Source organism: Lutra lutra, chromosome 18 (assembly GCF_902655055.1).
Source record: "Lutra lutra chromosome 18, mLutLut1.2, whole genome shotgun sequence".
NCBI lineage: Eukaryota > Metazoa > Chordata > Mammalia > Carnivora > Mustelidae > Lutra > Lutra lutra.
Window position 1 is genome coordinate 16,442,860 of NC_062295.1, and position 18,789 is coordinate 16,461,648.

At 38.0% G+C, this 18,789-nt stretch overlaps 1 protein-coding gene across 9 annotated transcripts in view; it reads left to right on the forward strand.

Moving 5' to 3' along the window:
- Window positions 1-18,789, forward strand: part of LOC125091001 (phospholipid-transporting ATPase ABCA3-like) — a 186,545-nt gene that overhangs the window by 161,776 nt on the left and 5,980 nt on the right. For 8 of the 9 annotated variants that reach the window (XM_047714346.1, XM_047714349.1, XM_047714348.1 and 5 more), the window contains 3 exons: window positions 16,187-16,374; window positions 17,032-17,202; window positions 17,563-17,753. In XM_047714346.1, the coding sequence (XP_047570302.1) occupies window positions 16,187-16,374; window positions 17,032-17,202; window positions 17,563-17,753 (550 nt within the window). Of the gene's footprint in view, window positions 1-16,186; window positions 16,375-17,031; window positions 17,203-17,562; window positions 17,754-18,789 lie in introns of those variants that run through there. The other variant, XM_047714354.1, reaches the window with a different exon arrangement.

Below are 18,789 nucleotides of genomic sequence, written 5' to 3' on the forward strand. Positions count from 1 at the left end.
ACTTATTCAAAATAAGATAGATAAAAACTGCAAAACTGGGGAAGGTCATAGGCATCAGATCTAGAATACCAAAGCATTAAAATAAAAATGTACATCCAAAGAAACCCACACCGAGACACATAATCAAATTATGAAAAGTTAAAGACAAAGAATTTTGCAAATCACAAGAGGAAAGTGACTCGTTACATACAAGAGAACCCCCATTAATGTTCAGAAAATTGTTCAGCAGAGACAGGCTAGAAGTGAGTGGGATGATATAGTAAAAAAAAAAATAAATAAATAAACAAAACAAAGTGCTGAAAGACAAAAATTGCCAACAAAGAGTACTATACCCAGCAAATGTTTACTTCAGTATAGGGGAGATAAAGACTTTCTCAGACAAACAAAAGCTGAGGGAGTTTAACACCACTAGAACACTCTTACAAACAAACAAACAAACAAAAAACAACAACAAAACAAAAACGAGACAAAGCAAAAAAACTAAACAGAGTTCTTCAAGGTAAAAGAAAGGACAGAAAACAATATGAGAGCCTAACAAAATATGAATCTCATTGATAAAGATCAAAACCAGAAATGTTTTACTGTATTGGTGGTGGGTAAATTGCTTTTAATTATACTGTAAAAGTTAAAAAAAAATTTTAGGGGCGCCTGGCAGCTTAGTTGTTAGGCATCTGCCTTTGGCTCAGGTTGTGATCCCATGATCCTAGGATGGAGCCCGGCATTGGGCTCCCTGCTCAGCAGGAAGCCTGTTTCTCCCTCTCCCACTCCCCCTGCTTTTGTTCATGCTCTTACTTTGTCTTTCTCTGTCAAATAAATAAAATCTTAGAAAAATAGAAAAGAAAAAAAGTATTTAAACAGCTATAACTAAGTTATGTTAATGGATATATAATACAAGACAGGTAGATATAAATTGTGACATAAATAGCATATAATGTGGAGGAAAAAGAGAAAAGCAGAGAATTCAAGTTGTTAAAAAGAGCTTAAAAGAGACTGTTATAAGACATTTCGTGTAAGCCCCTTGGTAACCACAAAGAAAATATCTAAGAAGTTACATTAAAGAAAGGAAAAGGAATTAACACCTGTCAGTCAATCAGTCAATCAAAAAGCAACAACAATGACACACAAAGGAATACAGCAAGAGAGAAAAAGAGGGACAGAAGAACTGTAAGACAAACAAAAAACAGTTAACAAAATGGCAATGACAAATCCTTCTCTACCAGTAAGTCTCAACAGACTAAACTCCCTCCCACCCCCACCCAAAAAAACCCGGCTGAATGGATAAGATTCAACTGTGATCTTATTAATTCTTTCAAAGAACCAGCTTCTAGTTTCACTTATGGTTCTGCTGTTTTTCTGGTTTCTATTTCATTGATTTCTGCTCTAATCTTTATTATTTCTCCTCTCCTGCTTGGCTTAGGCTTTTTTTTCTTTTCTTTCTCCAGGTCCCTTAGGTGTAAGTTTACCTTGTGCATTTGGGATTTTTCTAATTTTTTCAGAGATGCTTGGATGGTTATGTATTTCCCTCTTAGGACTGCCTCATTCATATGTGGAACATAAGGAATCGTGCAGAGGACAATAGAGGAAGGGAGGGAAAACTGAATGGGACAAAAATAAGAGAGGGAGACAAACAATGTGAGACACCTGACTCCGGGAAACAAACTGAGGGCTGTAGAAAGGGAGGTGGGTGGGGTAATGGGGTAACTGGGTCATGGGAATTAAAGAGGGCATGTGATAGAATGAGCACTGGGTGTTATATTCAACTAATGCATCATTGAACATTATATCAAAAACTATACCTTGGCTAATTGAATTTAAATTTTAAAAAAAGAAAAAAAAGAAAATGGAAAAAAAAAAGATCCAACTATGATGTGTCTACAAAAAACTCTTTCAGATTCAAGGATACGCACTGACTGAAAGTGAAGTTAAGGAAACATATTTCATACAATTGGTAAGCAAAAGAAAGCAGGAATGACTAGACTTATGTCAGACAAAGTAAACTAATTAAAACTGTCAGGAGACACTAATGATAAAAAGTGTCAATTCAATAGGAGGATATAATAATTGTAAATATATATGCGCCCAACATCAGAACACCTAACTATATGAACAAATAACAGATCTGAAAAAAAGAAACCGATACAATAACAGGAAACCTCAATAATGGATAGAATACCCAGACAGAAAATCAGTAAGGAGTGAATTTAACCAGCATTATATATTAAAATGGACCTGACAAACAGAACTTTTAACCTAACAGCAAAAGAATATACATTCTTTTCAAGCACATGAGGAGTATGTTAGATGACATGTCTGGATGACATGTCAAAACAAGTCTTAACAATTTAAAAAAGATACTGATATGGAAAACTTTATGTCAGTGCCCCTCCAAAATAGAATTATCATATGGTCTGGAAATTTTCCTTCTAGCTATATAAAATCCAAACAGACCAATAATGACTATGGAAATTGTAGTAATAATCAAACCTCCTCTAAGAAAGAAAAGCCCAGGACCAGAAGATTTCAGTGGTGAATTCTACCAAATGTTTAAAGAATTAATGCCACTTCTGAAAATCTTCCAAAAAAATTGAAGGTAACACTTTCAAACTCAGTTTACAAAGTCAAAATTATTCTCACACCAAAGCCCATATAAGGACACTACAATAAAAGGAAACCATAGGCCAGTATCACTGATGAATATAGATGCAAATATTCTCAACAAAATACTAAGTAAACTGAATTCAGTAGTGCAATTCAAGCAGCATGCACCAATATGAAGTGGGATTCATCCTTGAGATGCAAGGATAGTTCAACAAATAGAATCAATAAGTGTGATCTACTACATTAATAGAATAAAAGATTAAAATCACATGATCATTTCAAAACGTTCTAAGAGAGCATCTCATGATGAATGCAAAGTGATATTTCATTGTCGTTTTGATTTGCCTGTTTTCTTGCTTATTGGCCATTTGTTTATATTCTTTGAAGAAATGTCTATTCAACTCTGCTACCCATTTTTGAATCAGTTTGTTGTTTTTGTTGTTGACTTTTAGGTCTTCTCTATAAGTCCCAGGTATTAATCTCTTATGGGATATGAAATTTAGTTTCTTCAGGGCACCTGGGTGACTCAGTGGGTTAAGCCTCTGCCTTTGGTTCAGGTCATGATCTCAGGGTCCTGGGATCGAATCCCGCATCAGGCTCTCTGCTCAGTGGGGAGCCTGCTTCCCTCTCTCTCACTCTCTGCCTATGTCTCTGCCTACTTGTGATCTCTCTCTTTGTGTCAAATAAATGAAATCTTTTTAAAAAATTTAGTTTCTTCCTCCCATTCTGTGGGTTGCATTTTTACTTTGTTGATAGTCTTTTTTTGATGTACAACATTTTAAAATTTTCATGAAGTCCAATCTTTTCTTTTCCTTTGGTGTCATGTTTAAGAAATCATTGCCAAATCCGATGTTGTGAAGCATTGGACCTTGCCTTTTCCCAACCCCCCCTTAGTCTGTTTAGCTAGAGGTTTGTCAATTTTTTGATCTTTTCAAAGAACCAACTTTTGGTTTCACTGATGTTCTTTATTGTTTTTCTCTTTTCTGTTTCATTTATTTCTGCTCTGCTCTATTACTTCCTGCTTTCTGCTAGCTTTGTGTTTAGTTTCTTCTTTTTATGTTTCCTTGAGTTGTAAAGTTAGATTGTGGATTTGAGATGTTATTTTTTAGTGTAAGTATTTAAAGCTACAATTTGGCTCTTAAGCAGTGCTTTCACTGAGCCATGTAAGTTTTGGTACGTTCTGCTTTCATTTTCATTCATCTCTACATTTTTCTAACATTCTTTGTGATTGCTTCTTTGATCCCTTGTTTAAAAGGGTGTTCAATTTCTACAAATTTATTAATTTTTTTAGTTTTATTTTGTAATTCATTTTTAACTTCTTCACATTGTAGTCTAAAAGTATTTGGTACGATATCTGTCTTTTTTAATCCATAGAGACAATTTATGGCCTAATGTATGTTCCATTCTGGAAAATATCCCATGTACACTTAGCTACATCAAAAACTAAGGATGCAATATATATTGGCTAGCTAAACATAGTAGAAAATTAAATTTAAAAAGGAAAGAATGTATATGCTGTTGTTGTTGGGTAGAGTGTTCTCTATGTTTCCTAATCTAGTTGGTTGGTTGTATTTTCAAGTCCTCAATTTACTTATCTTCTGTCTGGTTTCCTATCAGTCACTAAGGGTCAGTATTGAGGTATCAAACTATTATTGTACAACTATTTTTCCCTTAAATTCTATCAATTTTTTGCAGTGTATATTTTATGATATGTTATTAGATGCATAGATATTTACAACTCTTGTATTTTTTGCTGCATTGAAATTTTTACTAATATTTCATGTCCTTCTTTTTCTCATATTTTTTAAGCCTATTTAGTCTGATATTAGTATAGCTAGCCTACCATTTTCATTACTATTTGTATGGGATACCTTTTTCCATCCTTTTACTTTCAATGTATTTGTATCCTTGGATCTAAAGTGAGTATCTTGTAGACAGCCCATAGTTGGATCATGTATGTGTGTGTGTATATATATATATATATATGTATATATATATATATATATACATATATATATATATATATATATTTAGAGCAAAAGAGTGAGTGGGAGGAGGAGACAGGGAAAGAGAATGAGAGAATCTCAAGCATTCTCAAGGCTCCATGCCCAGTGTGGAGCCCAAATGTGGGGCTCAATCCCACAACCCTGAGATCATGACCTGAGCAATCTTAACACTTTGAATATTTTGGCCTGCTGCTTTCTTCTTCTTCTTTTTCAAGATTTTATTTACTCATTTGCGGGCAAGAGAGAGAGATCATGAGCGGGGAGGGGCAGAGGGAGACCGAGAAGCAGACTCCCCGCTGAGCAGGGAATCTGATGCAGGACCTGAGCCAAAGGCAGACGCTTAACCAACTGATCCACCCAGGCACCACTGGCCCACTGCTTTCTGACCTAGAAGTTTTCTAATGAGAAGTTTTATTGAGGATCTCATGTCTCTTCTTTAAGATTCTCTCTTTGGTTTTGGAAAGTTTGATTTTTAATGCATCTTGGTGTGGCTCTCTGAGTTCATCTTGACTAGAGTTCATTGAGCTTCTTGATTGTTCATATGCATGTCTTTCACTGAATTTGAGAAATTTTTAGTCATCATTTCTTCAACCGTTCTTTCTATCTCTTTATCACTCTCTTCTTTTGAGACCCTAACAACGCATGGTTCATCCACTTGATAGTGTTGCACAGGTTTTGTAGGCTTCATCCACTTTTCTTCAATCTTTTTTCTTTCTCTTTGATGGGCTCAGTGATTTCCATTATCCTATCTTTTTAATCTCCTGCTTCTTTCTTCTGCCTACTCAAAATTGCCTTTGTGGGGCGCCTGGGTGGCTCAGTGGGTTAAAGCCTCTGTCTTCGGCTCAGGTCATGATCCCAGTGTCCTGGGATCGAACCCCGCATCGGGCTCTCTGCTCGGCGGAGAACCTGCTTCCTCCTCTCTCTCTCTGCTTGCTTGTGCTCTCTCTCTCTCTCTCACATAAATGAATAAATAAAATCTTTTAAAAAAATTGCCTTTGTACTCCTCCAGTGAATTTTTCACTTCAGTTATTAAACTTAATAGTTCCAGGACTTCTTTTAGTTTCTCTTTAGATTTTCTACCTCTTTACTGATAATTTCCATTATGTTTATACATTGTTTTCTTGACTTTCTCCATGTCTTCCTTTAGTTCTTTGATCATGTTTAAGAAAGTAGTTTTAAAGTATTTGTGTAACAGATCTATCATCAGGTCTTACTCAGGGACAGTGTCTATTGACTTATTTTCTTCCTTCAAATGGGCTCTACTTTGCTTTTTGTGAAGGAAGCAGCAATAAGCAATTAGAACACAGAGGCCCAATATTTGGAGGACAGGATAACTTTAGGCCAGCTGGCTCCCCCAGCTCTTTGCAAGCTGCTCCAGGAACACATGCACAGATGCTACCATAGTGCTAGGAATAAAGGATGGTAAGTGCTAGTGTGCCAAAAGCTGGAATTGATTAAAATTAACCCCAATTTATGGTCTAAATCTTCTCTTGGAATTCCAAAGCTTTCAATATACTCCAGAGTTCTAAAATAGTTCTATCAGTCAGATTCTGCCACTGTAATATAGTCTAGATGGGGAGATAAATTGGAGCTTCCTACTCTGCCATCTTTCCAGAATCTGCTGAATCTGTGTTTTTTTTAATGCTATGAGTTAACTTCTAAATTATTTTTTTTTACATTTAAAAAATTTTTTATATGTTCAGTTAGTCAACATACAGTTTTTGATATAGTGTTCAACAATTCATCAGTTGTGTATAATGCCCAGTGCTCATCACAACACATGCCCTCCTCAGTACCTGTCACCCAGTTACTCCATACTTCCAGCCCTTCCCTTCTGTAATCCTCAGTTTGTTTCCCAGAGTTCAGAGTCTCTCATGGTTTGTCTCTCTCTCTGATTTATTCCCATTTAGTTTTCCCCCCTTCCCCTATGGTGCTCTGCACTATTCTTTATGTCTGCATATGAATGAAACCATATGATAATAGTCTTTCTCTGCTTGATTTATTTCACTTCGCATAATACCCTCAAGTTCCATCCATGTCAATGCAAATGGTAGGTATTCATCCTTTCTGATGGCTGAGTAATATTCCATTGTATTTATGAACCACATCTTGTTTATCCATTCATCCACTGAAAGACATCTCAGCATCTTCCACAGTTTGGCTGTTGTGGACATTGCTGCTATGAACATTGGGGTGCATATGCCCCTTTTCACTACATCTGCGTCTTTGGGGTAAATACCTAGTAGTGCAATTTCTGGGTCATAGAGGATAGCTTTATTTTTAACATCTTGTGTAAATACTGTTTTCCAGAGTGGCTGTACCAGCTTGCATTCCTACCAACAGTGTAAGAGGGTTCTCCTTTCTCCAAATCCATGCCAGCCCTTGTTGCTTCCTGTTTTGTTAATTTTTGCCATTCTAACTGATGATAAGGTGGTATCTCATTGTAAGCTTTACCCTTAAGGTCAGGAACATGACATGGATGCCCACTCTCACCATTATTGTTCAACATAGTACTAGCAGTCCTAGCTTGAGCAATCAGACAACAAAAAGAAAAAAAAGGCATTCAAATTGGCAAAGAGGAAGTCAAAATCTCTCTCTTCACAGATATATGATACTTTATGTGGAAAACCAAAAAGACTCCACCCCCAAGTTTCTAGAACTCATACAGCAATTCAGCAACATGGCAGGATACAAAATCAATGGACAGAAATCAGTTGAATTTCTATACACTAAAAATGTAATTTAAGAAAGATAAATTAAGGAATCAATTCCATTTAAAATAGCACCAAAACCCATAAGATACCTAGAAATAAACCTAACCTAAGAGGTAAAGGATCTATACTCTAGGAACTACAGAACACTTATGAAGGAAATGGAGGAAGACACAAAGTGATTCCATGCTTATGGATTGGAAGAATAGACATTGTGAAAATGTCTATGCCACCCAGAGCAATCTATGCTTTCAGGGCAATCCTTATGAAAATACCATTGACATTTTTCACAGAGCTGAAACAAACAATTCTAAAATTTGTATGGAACCAGAAAAGTCCCCCGAATCACCAGGGGAATATTGAAAAAGAAAACCAAAGCTGGGGGCATCACAATGCCTGACTTCAAGTTATATTACAAAGCTGTAAGCATCAAGACAATACAGTTCCAGCATGAAAACAGACCTATAGGCCAATGGAACAGAATAGAGAGCCCAGAAATGGACCCTCAATTCTATGGTCAAATAATCGTCAATAAACCAGGAGAGAACATCCAATAGAAAAAAGACAATCTCTTAAATAAGTGGTGCTGAAAAAATTGGACAACCACATGCAGAAGAATGAAACTTGACCATTCTCTTACACCATACACAAAGATAAAGTCAAAATGGATGAAAGACCTCAATGTGAGAGAGGAATCCATCAAAATCCTAGATGAGAACATAGGCAGTAACCTCTTTGACATCAGCCACGGTGACAAGACATGTCTCCAAAGGCAAGGGAACCAGAAGCAAAAATGAACTTTCGGGACTTCATCAAGATAAAAAAGCTTCTTCACAACAAAGGAAACAGCAAACAAAACTAAGAGACAATGCATGGAATGGGAGAAGAAATTTGCAAATGACATTTCAGATAAAGGGCTGGTATCCAGGATCTATAAAGAACTTACCAAACTCTACACCCAAAAAACTCTACACCCAAAAATAATCCGTCAAAAAATGGACAGAAGATATGAACAGACCTTTCTCCAAAAAAGACATACAAATGGCTAACAGACACATGAAGAAATGTTCAACATCAACAGCCATCAGGGAAATACAAATGCATTATTTATTTAATTAATAAGCTTTCATTGTTTAAAGTGGTCTTCTCACTGCATCAAAATATTTTTTGTTCAAAATATTGCAAGATGGGGGGGAGGAGTCAAGATGGCGGAGAAGTAGCAGGCTGAGACTACTTCGGGTAGCGGGAGATCAGCTAAATAGCTTATCTAAAGATTGCAAACACCTACAAATCCAACGGGAGATTGAAGAGAAGAAGAACAGCAATTCCAGAAACAGAAAATCAACCACTTTCTGCAAGGTAGGACTGGCGGAGAAGTGAATCCAAAGCGACGGGAAGATAGACCGCGGGGGAGGGGCCGGCTCCCGGCGAGCGGCAGAGCAACGGAGCAAAATCAGGACTTTTAAAAGTCTGTTCCGCTGAGGGACATCGCTCCAGAGGCTTAACTGGGGTGAAGCCCAGGTGGGGTCAGCGCGGCCTCAGCTCCCGCAGGGTCGCAGAAGGATCGGGGGTGTCTGAGTGTCGCAGAGCTTACCGGTATTAGAACGGGGAAGCCGGCTACAGAGACAGAGCCGAGGAGTGACTCTCAGCTCTGGGTTGCCTTGAACCGGTCGCAGGCTCGGTCAGCTCGGAGCGCGGCCGGAGGCCAGGGTGACGGGAGTCATTGGGCGCTGTTCTCTGAGGGCGCACTGAAGAGTGGGGCCCCGGGCTCTTGGCTCCTCCGGGCCGGAGACCGGGAGGCCGCCATCTTTATTCCTGTCCTTCGGACTCTACGGAAAGCGCTCAGGGAACAAAAGCTCCCGAAAGCAAACCCAGCAAACCCGAGCGGATTACTCAGCGCAGCCCCGGGTAAGGGCGGTGCAACTCCGCCTGGGGCAAAGACTCTTGAGAATCACTACAACAGGCCCCTCCCCCAGAAGATCAACGGGAAACCCAGCCAGGACCAAGTTCACCTACCAAGGAGAGCGGCGGAATTCCAGAGGAGAAGAAAGCAAAGCACGGAACTCATGGCTTTCTCCCCATGATTTTTTAGCCTTGCAGTTAATTTATTTTTTTTTTCTCTTTTTCAATTTTTTTTCTTTTTCTCTTCTTCTGCTAAATTTTTTTAACTTTTACCGTTTTCTTTTTTTAACATTTTTAAAATAGTTTATCTAATATATATATATATATATTTTTCCTCTTTTTATATTTTTTCTTTATCGGCTTTCTTTTTTTTAATAGTTTCTTTTTTTTTTCTTTCTTTCTGAACCCCTTTTTATCCCCTTTCTCCCCCCTCACAATTCGGGATCTCTTCTGATTTGGCTAAAGCATATTTTCCTGGGGTTGTTGCCACCCTTTTAGTATTTTACTTGCTCCTTCAGAAACTCTTATCTGGACAAAATGACAAGGCGGAAAAATTCACAACAAAAAAAAGAACAAGAGGCAGTACCAAAGGCTAGGGACCTAATCAATACAGACATTGGTAATATGTCAGATATAGAGTTCAGAATGACGATTCTCAAGGTTCTAGCCGGGCTTGAAAAAGGCATGGAAGATATTAAAGCAACCCTCTCAGGAGATATAAAAGCCCTTTCTGGAGAAATAAAAGAACTAAAATCTAACCAAGTTGAAATCAAAAAAGCTATTAATGAGGTGCAATCAAAAATGGAGGCTCTCACTGCTAGGATAAATGAGGCAGAAGAAAGAATTAGCGATATAGAAGACCAAATGACAGAGAATAAAGAAGCTGAGCAAAAGAGGGACAAACAGCTACTGGACCACGAGGGGAGAATTCGAGAGATAAGTGACACCATAAGACGAAACAACATTAGAATAATTGGGATTCCAGAAGAAGAGGAAACAGAGAGGGGAGCAGAAGGTATATTGGAGAGAATTATTGGAGAGAATTTCCCCAATATGGCAAAGGGAACAGGCATCAAAATCCAGGAGGTTCAGAGAACACCCCTCAAAATCAATAAGAATAGGTCCACACCCCGTCACCTAATAGTAAAATTTACAAGTCTTAGTGACAAAGAAAAGATCCTGAAGGCAGCCCGGAAAAAGAAGTCTGTAACATACAATGGTAAAAATATTAGATTGGCAGCAGACTTATCCACAGAGACCTGGCAGGCCAGAAAGAGCTGGCATGATATATTCAGAGTACTAAATGAGAAAAACATGCAGCCAAGAATACTATATCCAGCTAGGCTATCATTGAAAATAGAAGGAGAGATTAAAAGCTTCCAGGACAAACCAAAACTGAAAGAATTTGCAAATACCAAACCAGCTCTACAGGAAATATTGAAAGGGGTCCTCTAAGCAAAGAGAGACCCTCAAAGTAGTAGATCAGAAAGAAACAGAGACAATATACAATAACAGTCACCTTACAGGCAATACAATGGCACTAAATTCATATCTCTCAATACTTACCCTGAATGTTAATGGGCTAAATGCCCCAATCAAAAGACACAGGGTATCAGAATGGATAAAAAAACAAAACCCATCTATATGTTGCCTACAAGAAACTCATCTTAAACCCGAAGACACCTCCAGGTTTAAAGTGAGGGGGTGGAAAAGAATTTACCATGCTAATGGACATCAGAAGAAAGCAGAAGTGGCAATCCTTATATCAGATCAATTAGATTTTAAGCCAAAGACTATAATAAGAGATGAGGAAGGACACTATATCATACTCAAAGGAGCTGTCCAACAAGAAGATCTAACAATTTTAAATATCTATGCCCCTAACGTGGGAGCAGCCAACTATATAAACCAATTAAGAACAAAATTAAAGAAACACATCGACAATAATACAATAATAGTAGGGGATTTTAACACTCCCCTCACTGAAATGGACAGATCATCCAAGCAAAAGATCAACAAGGAAATCAAGGCCTTAAATGACACACTGGACCAGATGGACATCACAGATGTATTCAGAACATTTCATCCCAAAGCAACAGAATACACATTCTTCTCTAGTGCACATGGAACATTCTCCAGAATAGATCACATTCTTGGTCCTAAATCAAGTCTCAACCGGTATCAAAAGATTGGGATCATTCCCTGCATATTTTCAGACCACAATGCTCTGAAGCTAGAACTCAATAACAAGAGGAAATTTGGAAAGAACCCAAATACATGGAGACTAAACAGCATCCTTCTAAAGAATGAATGGGTCAACCAGGAAATCAAAGAAGAATTGAAAAAATTTATGGAAACAAATGATAATGAAAACACAACGGTTCAGAATCTGTGGGACACAACAAAGGCAGTCCTGAGAGGAAAATATATAGCGGTACAAGCCTTTCTCAAGAAACAAGAAAGGTCTCAGGTACACAACCTAACCCTACACCTAAAGGAGCTGGAGAAAGAACAAGAAAGAAACCCTAAACTCAGCAGGAGAAGAGAAATCATAAAGATCAGAGCAGAAATCAATGAAATAGAAACCAAAAAAACAATAGAACAAATCAACGAAACTAGGAGCTGGTTCTTTGAAAGAATTAATAAGATTGATAAACCTCTGGCCAGACTTATCAAAAAGAAAAGAGAAAGGACCCAAATAAATAAAATCATGAATGAAAGAGGAGAGATCACAACGAACAGCAAAGAAATACAATTATAAGAGCATACTATGAGCAACTCTACGCCAACAAATTTGACAATCTGGAAGAAATGGATGCATTCCTAGAGACATATAAACTACCACAACTGAACCAGGAAGAAATAGAAAGCCTGAACAGACCCATAACCAGTAAGGATATTGAAACAGTCATCAAAAATCTCCAAACAAACAAAAGCCCAGGGCCAGACGGCTTCCCGGGGGAATTCTACCAGACATTTAAAGAAGAACTAATTCCTATTCTCCTGAAACTGTTCCAAAAAATAGCAATAGAAGGAAAACTTCCAAACTCATTTTATGAGGCCAGCATCACCTTGATCCCAAAACCAGACAAGGATCCCAACAAAAGAGAGAACTACAGACCAATATCCTTGATGAACACAGATGCAAAAATTCTCGCCAAAATACTAGCCAATAGGATTCAACAGTACATTAAAAGGATTATTCACCACGACCAAGTGGGATTTATTCCAGGGCTGCAAGGTTGGTTCAACATCCGCAAATCAATCAATGTGATACAACACATTAATAAAAGAAAAAAGAAGAACCATATGATACTCTCCATAGATGCTGAAAAAGCATTTGACAAAGTACAGCATCCCTTCCTGATCAAAACTCTTCAAAGTGTAGGGATAGACAGCACATACCTCAATATTATCAAAGCCATCTATGAAAAACCCACCGCAAATATCATTCTCAATGGAGAAAAACTGAAAGCTTTTCCGCTAAGGTCAGGAACACGGCAGGGATGTCCGTTATCACCACTGCTATTCAACATAGTACTAGAAGTCCTAGCCTCAGCAATCAGACAACAAAAGGAAATTAAAGGCATCCAAATCGGCAAAGAAGAAGTCAAACTATCACTCTTCGCAGATGATATGATACTCTATGTGGAAAACCCAAAAGACTCCACTCCAAAACTGCTAGAACTTGTACAGGAATTCAGTAAAGTGTCAGGATATAAAATCAATGCACAGAAATCAGTTGCATTTCTCTACACCAACAACAAGACAGAAGAAAGAGAAATTAAAGAGTCCATCCCATTTACAATTGCACCCAAAACTATAAGATACCTAGGCATAAACCTAACCAAAGAGACTAAGAATCTATACTCAGAAAACTATAAAGTACTCATGAAAGAAATTGAGGAAGACACAAAGAAATGGAAAAATGTTCCATGCTCCTGGATTGGAAGAATAAATATTGTGAAAATGTCTATGCTACCTAAAGCAATCTACACATTTAATGCAATTCCTATCAAAGTACCATCCATTTTTTTCAAAGAAATGGAACAAATAATCCTAAAATTTATATGGAACCAGAAAAGACCTCGAATAGCCAAAGGAGTATTGAAAAAGAAAGCCAAAGTTGGTGGCATCACAATTCCGGACTTCAAGCTCTATTACAAAGCTGTCATCATCAAGACAGCATGGTACTGGCACAAAAACAGACACATAGATCAATGGAACAGAATAGAGAGCCCAGAAATGGACCCTCAACTCTATGGTCAACTCATCTTCGACAAAGCAGGAAAGAATGTCCAATGGAAAAAAGACAGCCTCTTCAATAAATGGTGTTGGGAAAATTGGACAGCCACATGCAGAAAAATGAAATTGGATCATTTCCTTACACCACACACAAAAATAGACTCAAAATGGATGAAGGATCTCAATGTGAGAAAGGAATCCATCAAAATCCTCGAGGAGAACACAGGCAGCAACCTCTTGGAGACCTCAGCCGCAGCAACATCTTCCTAGGAACATCACCAAAGGCAAGGGAAGCAAGGGCAAAAATGAACTTTTGGGATTTTATCAAGACCAAAAGCTTTTGCACAGCAAAGGAAACAGTGAACAAGACCAAAAGCTTTTGCACAGCAAAGGAAACAGTGAACAAAACCAAAAGACAACTGACAGAATGGGAGAAGATATTTGCAAATGACATATCAGATAAAGGGCTAGTGTCCAAAATCTATAAAGAACTTAGCAAACTCAACACCCAAAGAACAAAGAATCCAATCAAGAAATGGGCAGAGGACATGAACAGACATTTCTGCAAAGAAGACATCCAGATGGCCAACAGACACATGAAAAAGTGCTCCATATCACTCGGCATCAGGGAAATACAAATCAAAACCACCATGAGATATCCCCTCACACCAGTCAGAATGGCTAAAATTAACAAGTCAGGAAATGACAGATGCTGGCGAGGATGCGGAGAAAGGGGAACCCTCCTACACTGTTGGTGGGAATGCAAGCTGGTGCAACCACTCTGGAAAACAGCATGGAGGTTCCTCAAAATGTTGAAAATAGAACTACCCTATGACCCTGCAATTGCACTGCTGGGTATTTACCCTAAAGATACAAACATAGTGATCCGAAGGGGCACGTGCACCCGAATGTTTATAGCAGCAATGTCTACAATAGCCAAACTATGGAAAGAACCTAGATATTCATCTACAGACGAATGGATAAAGAAGATGTGGTATATATATACAATGGAATACTATGCAGCCATCAAAAGAAATGAAATCTTGCCATTTGCGACGACGTGGATGGAACTAGAGGGTATCATGCTTAGCGAAATAAGTCAATTGGAGAAAGACAACTATCATATGATCTCCCTGATATGAGGGAGAGGAGATGCAACATGGGGGGTTGAGGGGGTAGGAGAAGAGTAAATGAAACAAGATGGGATTGGGAGGGAGACAAACCATAAGTGACTCTTAATCTCACAAAACAAACTGAGGGTTGATGGGGGGAGGGGGTTGGGAGAGGGGGTGGGGTTATGGATATTGGGGAGGGTATGTGCTATGGTGAGTGTTGTGAAGTGTGTAAACCTGGCGATTCGCAGACCTGTACCCCTGGGGATAAAAATATATGTTTATAAAGCTGTAAAAAAAAAAATGAAAAAGGATGAATACCCAAGTTTTGTAGCAACATGGACAGGACTGGAAGAGATTATGCTGAGTGAAATAAGTCAAGCAGAGAGAGTCAATTATCATATGGTTTCACTTATTTGTGGAGCATAACAAATAGCATGGAGGACAAGGGGAGATGGAGAGGAGAAGGGAGTTGAGGGAAATTGGAAGGGGAGGTGAACCATGAGAGACTATGGACTCTGAAAAACGATCTGAGAATTTTGAAGGGGTGGGGGGTGGGAGGTTGTGGGCACCAGGTGGTGGGTATTGGAGAGGGCACGGATTGCATGGAGCACTGGGTGTGGTGCAAAAATAATGAATATTGTTATGCTGAAAAAATAAAAAAATTTAAAAAATTAAAAAAAATATATTGCAAGATGTATTGAGTTTTAACTCCCAAATTGAGTGTAGTCTTAGAAACTTGTTTTAAAACTTGTAAAGTATAGAGGTTTTTAAAATATTCATTGTTTTTATTACTGATTTTAACTAAATTTTAGTCAGATATTTTGTCTAAATATTATAAAATTTTTTATAGTACATTAAGTCTTCCTTTACCATCAATATATGGCTAAAATAAGAGCTAGGATCTTAGTTCTATTCCCCCACATTTTAAACACTGGTCATAAAGTCATATGGCATATAAAAGAGCAGCAGAAGACCCTGTTATTGCCCAACTACCTACTGCCACTATCAGAAAGTAGGATGTCACTGAGCTGAACCTAGATATTTTTGTTGAACATCTCCTTCTAGACAGTCTTCAGTTATCCTAGTATCCCTTGAGACTAAACCAATGAAGACTTATAAGAGAAAATAAGGTACCATTATTCAAAAATATCCACTCAGTTATTAACATTGTACATCACACTGGTTGTTTAGATCTCTTGCTTTTTAGGGTCATCAGAATTTCCTCTAGAAAAGGTTGAGGAGCCAATGGTAGACTAACCTCTTTCTAGCTCATTCTGCTTTTCCAGGTGAATATACTTATGTAAATAGGTGTACTGTTAATTTAAGATTATTTTCCACTTATTTCATAGATTGATTATGGCATATATATGGAGATAACATCATTATAGAAAAATCCATAGTTTTGCCCACTTGTGTTCCAATATATGACAGTAACCTCCAGATGGAATGATTCGTAATCACTGGAGGAGAAATTCTTTGGAAAAACTCTGTGAGTTCTAACCTTTTTAGAGGCATGAGCTGGAGAACTACAGGTCTTCTATATTATCTATATCTACTATATGCTCAGTAAGATAGTTGAATTGTATCCATCGTTATTCTCTTATTTCAGGTAAGGTCAAAAATTGGCTATTGTCCACAGTTTGATGCTTTGCTGGATTACATGACTGCCCGGGAAATTATGGTCATGTATGCCAGGTTGTGGGGGGTTCCTGAGACCCAGATTACACAATATGTGAATAAATTGTTGCAGTCACTGAATCTGGAACTCTATGCTGACACGTTTATTTACACTTACAGGTGAGATATTACACTGGTGCTCTCATTGCAGCTGATATTGATAAGTCTCCTGTGTTTCTGCTCTTTGGAATGGGTGCTTACTGTTTAACCAGAGTTCCACTGACAGACAGAGGCAACTGTGAAGCAATCTCATGCCCTGCCAGGGTTTAGATGCCTGCAGTAAAGCAGACCTAGACAGTATCATATCTTCCCTTTGCAGAGATGGAACTCAAAATCTTGGTGCTATTAGAATTGTAGCCATTGAATTACAAAAGAGCCTGTTTTTCTACCTCTATAGTTCTGTGTCTTTCAAATAAGGGAAATGCAAGGTTCTTTGTATTAGCCTGGCCACTATGTAGTTTATGTATCTAGGAATCTCAAGGAATCTCAAGAATAAGATTATAAATTGCCCTGATAACCTGACTAAAATTGATGTTGTAAACAAAAGTCACCTTTCTACATTTCAAATGAAAATGATTTGATTTATACAGGTGGTTTTGGGTCTGGTGCCTTGGTTGAGCTGCATGTAATCAGCGTTTTTAGTACCACTGCTTGTTCCCTGACTCAGCATTTTGGAAACAGGCGAATTGTTTTCTGTTAATGTGTTATACAGATGTTTGATGTATTAAATTACTGTAACGTAATTTAATCTCTGCTTCTGCTTTCTTGACCATGAAGTGGAGGAAACAAACGTAGACTGAGTAATGCCATTGCCCTAATGGGAAAGCCCTCAGTCATCTTCCTGGATGAGCCATCAACCGGCATGGACCCAGTGGCCAGGCGTCTGCTCTGGAACACAGTAACAAGGGCACGTGAAAGTGGCAAAGTCATCATCATTACCTCTCACAGGTATGGTTTATTGGGAGGCTTGATTAAGTGTTGGAAGCGTTTTCATGGCTATGGGAGGGCATTATCTGGGGATTGTAATACTGGACAGTAAATGTGCCTAAGTATGAGCTCCTACTGAATCCTAAAGAAAGGAATGATTCTCACTGAGAGGAGAGGGCAGAAAGTTTATGATCTGTTCCATTTGAGAATTTGGTATTCAACTACTTTGTACTTGAAAGTGTTTCCACTTTCCATGATGATGATGGGCAAATGCAACTTCCCATTTTAAAGAGTTACAAAATACTGGAAAGTTGAACTACAAAATATCTTCCAATGGAGATCTTTTCAGCCTTACATTGTTCTGGTGTCTTGTTTTGCTAGCATGGAAGAATGTGATGCCCTCTGTACCAGGCTGGCTATCATGGTGAAGGGAAAATTCATGTGCCTGGGTAGCCCTCAGCACCTCAAGAACAAGTTTGGCAATGTTTACATTCTGAAAGTTAAGTTCAAGATGGATACAGATGAGAATGAATTAGAGGATTTTAAAACCTACATTGCAACAGTTTTCCCAGGTAAATTAGGTTGGTTTGGCTAACTTTGTTAGAGATGTGTTAAATCATATTAGTTGTTTTCGCCACCCTGGTGGCATCTCCAATAACTATTTCTTGTGAGATATTGATACTTATTGATCTTCCATATTGATATCCTTTTTATTTTTAAAAACTATTTTTAGAGAGAGAGGGTGCACAAATCAGGATGGAGAGGGATAGATGGAGAGAGAAAATCTTAAGCAGGCACCCATGCTGAGTGTGGAGCCCAATATGGGGCTCGATCTCACAACCTGAGATCATAACCTGAGCCAAAATTATGAGTTGGATGCCTAACCAACTGAGCCACCCACGTACCATTGGAGATCCTTTTCAATGTTTGTTCTTATAAAATTCTTGTGCCTGGTTGTGATAAGAAGTTTTCACAGGAAAAAACCCACAAACAAATACAGTTGACCCTTGAACAACATGAGTTTGAATGCATGGATCAACTTATACAGGGATTTTTTTTTTTTTTAGGTAAGTATAGTACTGTAAATGTATTTTCCTTATAGTTTTCTTAATAGCATTTTCTTTTCTCTTACTGTATTGTAATAATACAGCATATAATACATATGACATACACAACATATATTAACTGACCATCAGTAGTAAGGGTCAATAGTAGGCTATCAGTAGTTAAGTTTTGGGGGAGTTGAAAGATATACACTAATCCCTGTATTGCTCAAACGTCAATAGTATTCACCAACCTTTCGTATATTAACTAGTAGGGCAGTTGTATATTAGGACTATCTGTATGATTTATATATCTAAAGTCATATGTTTGAGTGTAATTCTCAATTACTTGCCCATATAGTCTGTATAAGTCTGCTAGGGATACTATAATAAAATACCACATACAAGGTGGCTTAAACAACAGAAATTTATTTTCTCACAGTTCCCTGGATAGAAGTCCAATATCAAGGTTTCAAAAAGTCTGGTTTTCCCTGAGACCTCTCTCTTTGGCTTGCTAATGGCTCCTTCTTGCTGTGTCTTCCCAAAATCTTATCTCTGTGTGCAC